The sequence below is a fragment of the Diaphorina citri genome, unplaced genomic scaffold, assembly GCF_000475195.1.
Source record: "Diaphorina citri unplaced genomic scaffold, Diaci psyllid genome assembly version 1.1 scaffold245, whole genome shotgun sequence".
Classification (NCBI taxonomy): Eukaryota; Metazoa; Arthropoda; class Insecta; order Hemiptera; family Psyllidae; genus Diaphorina; species Diaphorina citri.
The window spans coordinates 239,127-247,731 of record NW_007377682.1 but is presented as its reverse complement, the minus strand read 5'-3'; the positions used below and the strand labels follow the sequence as shown (position 1 = coordinate 247,731).

The window sequence follows — 8,605 nt, the reverse complement described above, 5'->3', positions numbered from 1 at the left end:
GTAATTTTAAACCCTTAATATCCTATTTTCCATTTTATTAGATTTATACAGGGTGTCCCGCGAACGACTGTACAACGCTTGATGGTTGGCAGGACCTAAAGGGCTACCAGAAAAAGCTATCTGGACAGATCCGATTTTCAACAGGGGCGGAGTTATGAAGGAATTTCTGTTTTTCAACATTTTTCATACCTTGTCCCTTTAAAACGCCTTTATCTCTTGAAGCAATAAAGACATCAGGAGAAATTCAATGAATTTCAGTGGAAACTTTAAGAAAAATCGAATTGAAAAAATGGTAGTTTTTAAAATGCTATCTGGACAGATCCGATTTTCAACAGGGGCGGAGTTATGAAGGATTTTCTGTTTTTCAACATTTTTCATACCTTGTCCCTTTAAACGCCTTTATCTCTTGAACCAATAAGATATCAGGAGAAATTCAATGAATTTCAGTGGAAACTTTAAGAAAAATCGAATTGAAAAAATGGTAGTTTTTAAAGGGACACAAAAAAATCTTTTTCTCAAGCCTCTGGTTGTGTTTGAGGGAGGGATTTACCAAAACAGGGAATCTTATCTTTTAGTAAATTTTGTGTTCTTTTCAATGGTGCAATCGGTTTTTTATTATCTTTATTGGTTCAAGAGATAAAGGCGTTTTAAGTGGACAAGGTATGAAAAATGTTGAAAAACAGAAAATCCTTCATAACTCCGCCCCTGTTGAAAATCGGATCTGTCCAGATAGCTTTTTCTGGTAGCCCTTTAGGTCCTGCATCAACTATCAAGCGTTGTACAGTCGTTCGCGGGACACCCTGTATAAATCTAATAAAATCGAAAATAGGATATTAAGTAAGGGTTTAAAATTACCTTTTTTAAGATATGTTTTTTTTTTTCATCTTCTTCAAGTGGTGTATTTACTAGTAGTTTCTATTATCATGGAGGATACCAGGGTACTGTCCTGGATTTTAAGAATTGGATTACACCAGCATGAGGAGCAATAATACGGTAAGATAAATGTTTGGTGACGAAAATTCCCTTGGGGACTAATAGGTAAGCTATTATTTATTTTGGCTATCTAATGTGAATCTAATTATCCCCAAGCTCAAGACAAGTAAGATCAGACCTAGCAGGTAGGCTTCTACTGTATATTACTCTATAAGATTTTACTTTGAAAGCTTTTCAAAGGTACAAATACTGAAATACCAGGGGGCATACAAAGTTGGATGATGGAGATTGCCTTGGGCAATAATTCCACCTAATTATTGATTGAATTTAAATAAATATGTAAGTAGAATATTATGAATTATTATACTATGCATTAGTAAATGTTTGGATTCTACAGTTGATATTTGGTAGAAGATATTTCATCATTATCTGTCTGAAACTGAAACATCAAATTGATCAGATGCAGACGTTAGTAAATGTTTGGATTCTACAGTTGATATTTGGTAGAAGATATTTCATCATTATCTGTCTGAAACTGAAACATCAAATTGATCAGACCATCAGAATTGTTGGTAGGTAAACATTCGAACAATGGACAGGTGTAGAAATTTCCCTAATGATAGTCTCTTCAATCATAAGTGAAGTACTTTTGCCTACTTGAACTGTTGAAATCTCATTCTACTTACACTTATCTAAATGTGATCATCAGAAAACTGAGAAAACCTATTGTCATCCGCTCACATTTCTTCCTCAATCATTTTACTGATAAATGAAAGAATACAATAGTAAAGGAATACGGGACGGTTGGCAAGTTGGCAACCCTCACAGGTAGGTAGTAGGTATGTAGATTGTAGATGAATGATGAAACGTGACGAATTCGTAATAGTGAGTGTTTTCCTACATTCCAGTACCTTCTATCAAACGTTGTCACTTCTGGCTGATGAATTTCGAAATAAAAATTACCCAAGTACTTACTTACTTACTATACTTATCTTTGAAGACATACTTATCTTTGAAGACGACACGTGAAATTTCGAGCACCTACTTATCGTTCGCGACCAATTATATCCTATCAAGTAGCAATTAATTATCCAAACAAAAATCAAAGATGAAACTAGGCACTTTAGGGAAGACGCTTAGGTGTTTTTAGTCCGTCCTTCCTTTATTATTACATTACAATAGTAATAAAAAGGTATAGAATAGAATAGAATAGAATAGAAAATATTGTTTATTTGTTTCAAATTCTTAGGTTTACAAACATACAATTAAAAGTAAAAGTAAAATTTCACTCAAAAAACGCATCATAGTACCTACCAGTATTTACCTACCTACTTACTCAATACATTACCTTATTAGGTATATAGGTACTTACATTACTTTGAAGTGTAGTAGCGTTAGCTAACTGCATGTGTCCTGTTCATACATACGAGTTTGTTTGTACTTTTATTTACCCATAAGTGCTTTGTTTTCATACTTTGATATACCTAGAGCCAGGAAAAATCTTCTAGAACCCATTTAAGATCAAAGGATTTTGGTGGAAAAAACTATTAAAAAACTCAAGTAGGGAACCGTATTCAAGTAGAATTTTGATTCAGTAGCTACTGAACCTCACACTGATCAACATGAAGATTTCACTGCAAATTTTGGGGGCCTTATGTCTCGTCCATTGTGCTCTGAGTATTGACGTCGATCTAAATGATGAAGTCCAACAGAGGATAACCCGGGTACTCGAGGTAAGTTCTTACTAAACATACCTAGTGAAATAATGTTCCAGTAATTATAAGGACGTACTTACTAACATAGGAGTGGTAAATTATTACAGATAATAAGAAGAAAGAAAATTATTTCAACTTCGAAAATTTTGGTAGCAACATTTTATGATCTACAAGCATGTAAGTAAGTAAGTAAGTACTTTCTTTTAATACCAGAACTCGTAAGTAAGTACTTTCAACTTCGAAAATTTTGGTAGCAACATTTTATGATCTACAAGCATGTAAGTAAGTACTTTCTTTTAATACCAGAACTCGTAAGTATTTTCAACTTCGAAAATTTTGGTAGCAACATTTTATGATCTACAAGCATGTAAGTAAGTACTTTCTTTTAATACCAGAACTCGTAAGTACTAGAAAAATGCTCTTGTGTATCTATCTATCTTTGCCTTTGGCCTTTGTATAACTTATTCTTTTCCCTTTTGGTCTTGCTAATAATTTCAGCCTGGCAATGCCAATGACGAACGGTTGACACTGTTCCGTCAATTTGTTGCTGAATTCGGACGCAAGTATGCCAGCGACTGGGAGATTGAATTTAGATTCGACGCGTTCAAGAAGAACATGGATGTTCACGACCATTTCGTCCAAAATGAAGAGGGAACAGCCGAGTATGGCATGACAGAATTCTCCGACTACGGAGGTAAGATGAAAATCGGAGGGAAAAACCAGGATATGCCATAGAATAAGTAAGTAGGTACAAATAGAATAGACCATGTAACTATGTATCTCTAAGGAATGTCCCTAAGGCAATAGAGATATAACAACCTAAGCCAAAACTCTTCCACAAAAAAATCCATTTACTTACGAGTATACTTACTTAACCAGTAACCACAATTTTTCCCTTACAGAGAAAGAACTGTCCAAATTCACCAGTCAGTGCGAGAGGCAGGCGCCCGAGCTTACCGGTGTAGAAAGCCAATCGTTCCAGGAGATGGTACAAATGGGAGAGGAACTCCTGTATAGAGATCTGCAGTACAAGGACACCCCAAGCAGTGTCGACTGGCGAAAGAAAGGACTCGAGGCAGGAGCCCGAGCTTACCGGTGTAGAAAGCCAATCGTTCCAGGAGATGGTACAAATGGGAGAGGAACTCCTGTATAGAGATCTGAAGTACAAGGACACCCCAAGCAGTGTCGACTGGCGAAACAAAGGACTGATCAGTCCTGTGCTGGATCAAGGCTACTGCAGCTCATCCTGGGCGTATGCTGCAACCACAGCACTGGAAACTGCGTACGCACTGCAAACCAACCACTTCCAGAGGCTTTCAAAACAACGTAAGCTATTATATTTAGATAAATTTTTTGTAGTTCTAACGTAAGGGAAGCGTATGCTGCAACCACAGCACTGGAAACTGCGTACGCACTGCAAACCAACCACTTCCAGAGGCTTTCAAAACAACGTAAGCTATTATTTAGATTAATTTTTTCGCCTAGTTCCAACGTAAGGGAGAAACATTTATATAATAACAAACAAAGCATCTGCCAGCCTTTGACTGGTTGCACATCACAGCCAAAATTATCATTCCATTGGAAATTTTCATTCTCGTGGGGGACGTCTGTTTCCATGTCATACTATGCCGTTAAGTTTTGACACCACTATACAGACTATCTTCACTCTAGAAAACTCGATTCCCAACACTAACCTAGAAAACAAATGCACTCATTTTCCCCCAGAACTGATCGACTGTGACCGTTTCAACTACGCTTGCTGCGGGGGCCGGCCTCACATGTCCTATCTCTATCTAAACCGGGACGGTGGAATGGAACTAGACAAAACCTACAACGGCCGTCCGTTCCTGCGACGGTGTCACTTCAAGCGGGAAAACGCCAAAGTTCAAGTCTACGGCCTGGCCTTGTTCACCAACACCAGTGTCGCCATCAATGAGGAGCTGATTGAGAAGTATGTGGCCGAGAAAGGCCCCGTGGTTGTCAACTTGACGCCTAATGGACTCACGGTAAGTTTCAACTGGTGCACAAAAGAAGCTAAAGTTAAGAGCGGCGAGTAATGAATTACCTACTGCAAAACGGCTCGGCTGTAAGTGAAGCTTATCTACTCGTACATAATAGAGGCAGGTATATCTTATTTGGGAGAGAAATTTTCACTTCGCCGTAGATTAAAAACGATAACCATCCTCATGCACAAAAGCTCACTTCTATACAAAAAGTTGTTTGGATGGAAGAGCTCGCAATGTGCAAAACCCTGATGTTAATCGGTTAACCCTGATGTTATCGGAAAACTGCAAAATAGTTCAGTATTATTTTTTGTAATCAACTAATCAAGTTCCTCGCAAAAAATTGACCATGGCACTAAAGAAACAAGGGATCTTGCCATCAATGAACAAGGGTACAAAACCAGGATTAATGTTGACATTTTTTGCAAAACGGCTCGGCTGTAAGTGAAGCTTATCTACTCGTACATAATAGAGGCAGGTATATCTTATTTGGGAGAGAAATTTTCACTTCCCCGTAGATTAAAAACGATAACCATCCTCATGCACAAGAGCTCACTTCTACACAAAAAGTTGTTTGGATGGAAGAGCTCGCAATGTGCAAAACCCTGATGTTAATCGGTTAACCCTGATGTTATCAGAAAACTGCAAAATAGTTCAGTATTATTTTTGGCGAGTAATGAATTACTGCAAAACGGCTCGGCTGTAAGTGAAGCTTATCTACTCGTACATAATAGAGGCAGGTATATCTTATTTGGGGGAGAAATTTTCGCTTCGCCGTAGATTAAAAACGATAACCATCCTCATGCACAAAAGCTCACTTCCACACAAAAAGTTGTTTGGGTGGAAGAGCTCGCAATGTGCAAAACCTTGATGTTAATCGGTTAACCCTGATGTTATCGGAAAACTGCAAAATAGTTCAGTATTATTTTCTGTAATCAACTAATCAAGTTCCCTCCTATTATGCTCTCAGGTTTACAAGAAGGGAATTCTCAGACAAAAGGACACCAAATGCTTGAAAAACTCCAACTACATCTACCATTCGGTAGTTCTGGTCGGTTACGGAGAAGAGGGTAAGAAAATGTTCCTGAAAGTACCTATTTCAGACGATGTTCTCTTTTTTTACAAATTAGGTAAAGACGTTTCCACCTTTCTAGGACAAAAGGACACCAAATGCTTGAAAAACTCCAACTACATCTACCATTCGGTAGTTCTGGTCGGTTACGGAGAAGAGGGTAAGAAAATATTCCTTAAGAAGTATTTCAGACGAAGTTCTCTTTTTTACAAATTAGGTAAAGACATTTCCACCTTTCTAGAGAATTCATATTCATCACTCGTAAGCTACACTTGGAAATGCACTTTTGACCGTTGTCTCACCATCGGGATCCTATCAAACGAGTCTCTTTTGGAAAAGTTCGTTTTGGAAGATACAATTCTAAATTTAATCATTCTCATTTTCAGGCGGAGTCAAGTACTGGATTGGCAAAAACTCATGGGGCAAGAAGTGGGGAGAAAATGTAAGTTCCTACGAGTATGTCTCTACTATGATAAGCAAATTTAATGTTGTCAATTCATAAACTCGATGGGTAAATAAAAGTACAAACAAACTCGTATGTATGAACAGGACACATGCAGTTAGCTAACGCTACTACACTTCAAAGTAATGTAAGCAGTAAGTACCTATATACCTAATAAGGTAATGTATTGAGTAAGTAGGTAGGTAAATACTGGTAGGTACTATGATGCGTTTTTTGAGTGAAATTAAAAAGTAGGTAATCAAACAGGTAGTAAGTAGGTACTTATCTTCTATTATTATAGATACTTAATATTCTAATAATCATTCTAATATTAATCAACAGAATGCTTTAATTTTTCGAGTTCGGTGCACCATAACACTTGTCGCTCCCATAAACATCTTGAGTGATAGAACAATACGTAGTGCGATAGAAAAACACATCTTACTTAATATTCCCTATCAGTTAGGTAAGTAAATGAAAAAAAAAAAAAAAAAAAAAAAAAAAAAAAAAACCCCCAACACTTTTATACGCCCAAACTCCAAAAAATTACCAAACCGGCCGGGACACGACACCCCGGCGCCGTGGACAGCCTCGTCAAAAGTGGGACTTTTCAGGACATTTTTATTTTTCCCGAAAATTCAGGATGTCCCGGGAAATACGGGCGTTGGACGGTGCTTGGCAACCCTCATAGTAGGTAGTGGTAGTAGTATTAGATAGTAAGCTGTAGATTGTGATGAATGATGGGAAACGTGACGAATTCGGTAATAGTGTACATCCAGTTACCTTCTATCAAACGTGTGTTCAGCTTCTGGCGATTAATTTCGAATTAAAAATTACCAAAGTACTTACTTGTACAATCTATGTACTTATCTTTGAAGACATACTTATCTTTGAAGACGACACGTGAAATTTCGAGCAGCCTACTTATCGTTCGGCGACCAATTATAGTTCCTATTCAGTAGCAATTAATTATCCAAACAAAAATCAAAGATGAAACTAGGCACTTTAGGGAACGCTTAGGTATTTTGTAGTTCGTCCTTCCTGTTATTATTTAGATTCGAATAGTAATAACAAAAAAGGTATAAAGGACGGACTATTGTATTCGCTTCGGTGTCGTTGTCTGTCTGTCACAATGTCTGCTCCCATAGAAGGACTTATAATAAACTGAATATTAAACCAAATTAGGCAGGTAGGTACATAGGGTACTGATTTTCTCTATCACGATCGAAAAAACTAGGGTAGGTACGGGCTAAAAAATTCCGGAGGGACGGACCCCAGTTTGTTGTTTGTTTTTCATTTCCTCGGCCAGTCCACGACTACAGGCAAATATTTGCGTTTCTAATATTTCTAAACCTTTTATCGCGTATTGGAATGTCAAGACAAAGCTGACAGGTTCTTTTAGAATCTAGGCCAAACATTGCCCCCCTGGAGAGTACAATCGAAACTCTCGGAAAACTTCACAAATAACCAAATCAGGTAAGTGCCTGTATCTATACTATATTAGATAAAGGTGCTCATTATTTATAAATGTGCTCATTATTTTTACTTTCTATTACACTAAGAATAGGGATAAATAGACTTAAACAAACATGTGATACCCACCACCAAACATTTAATATCTTACCGTATTATTGCTCCTCATGCTGGTGTAATCCCAAATTCTTAAAATCCAGGACAGTACCTTGGTATCCTCCATGATAATGGAAACTACTAGTAAATACACCCACTTGAAGAAGATGAAAAAAAAAAAAAAAAAACATATCTTAAAAAGGTAATTTTAAACCCTTATAATATCCTATTTTTCATTTTATTAGATTTATACAGGGTGTCCCGCGAACGACTGTACAACGCTTGATAGTTGATGCAGGACCTAAAGGGCTACCAGAAAAAGCTATCTGGACAGATCCGATTTCAACAGGGGCGGAGTTATGAAGGATTTTCTGTTTTTCAACATTTTCATACCTTGTCCCTTTAAAACGCCTTTATCTCTTGAACCAATAAGATATCAGGAGAAATTCAATGAATTTCAGTGGAAACTTTAAGAAAAATCGAATTGAAAAAATGGTAGCTTTTAAAGGGACACAAAAAAATCTTTTTCTCAAGCCTTTGGTTGTGTTTGAGGGAGGGATTTACCAAAACAGGGAATCTTATCTTTTAGTAAATTTTGTGTTCTTTTCAATGGTGCAATCAGTTTTTGTATTGTCTTTATTGGTTCAAGAGATAAAGGTGTTTTAAGTTGACGAGGTATGAAAAATGTTGAAAAACAGAAAATCCTTCATAACTCCGCCCCTGTTGAAAATCGGATCTGTCCAGATAGCTTTTTCTGGTAGTCCTTTAGGTCCTGCATCAACCCTCAAGCGTTGTACAGTCGTTCGCGGGACACCCTGTATATATATATATTTTTTTTAAGTTAGGTAGGTACCCAATATCCTAAAGTTAG

General features: G+C 37.2%; 1 protein-coding gene and 1 long non-coding RNA gene across 2 annotated transcripts; one reads left to right on the top strand and one right to left on the bottom strand.

Annotated features, from left to right (window-relative positions):
• Positions 1 to 2,504: 2,504 nt before the first annotated feature.
• On the top strand, positions 2,505 to 6,243 carry LOC103506566 (cathepsin L1-like). Its single transcript, XM_017442925.2, has 7 exons — positions 2,505 to 2,666; positions 3,147 to 3,342; positions 3,551 to 3,587; positions 3,724 to 3,974; positions 4,374 to 4,654; positions 5,622 to 5,721; positions 6,110 to 6,243. The coding sequence occupies exons 1-7, from the start codon at positions 2,556 to 2,558 to the stop codon at positions 6,223 to 6,225; spliced, it is 1,092 nt and encodes a 363-aa protein (XP_017298414.1). The 5' UTR covers positions 2,505 to 2,555; the 3' UTR covers positions 6,226 to 6,243.
• LOC113466302 lies at positions 5,617 to 6,103 on the bottom strand. Its single transcript, XR_003390745.1, has 2 exons — positions 5,957 to 6,103; positions 5,617 to 5,797 (listed from the first exon to the last, which is right to left on the bottom strand). It is a non-coding gene; the product is annotated as an uncharacterized LOC113466302 (long non-coding RNA).
• Positions 6,244 to 8,605: the final 2,362 nt, after the last annotated feature.

Excerpts from the sequence above, each read along its gene's own strand:
- LOC103506566 (XM_017442925.2), top strand. The coding sequence starts at position 2,556 with ATGAAGATTTCACTGCAAATTTTGGGGGCCTTATGTCTCGTCCATTGT. Across the intron at positions 2,667-3,146 it reads GGATAACCCGGGTACTCGAG|CCTGGCAATGCCAATGACGA; the intron begins GTAAGTTCTTAC and ends TAATAATTTCAG. Across the intron at positions 3,975-4,373 it reads CCAGAGGCTTTCAAAACAAC|AACTGATCGACTGTGACCGT; the intron begins GTAAGCTATTAT and ends ATTTTCCCCCAG.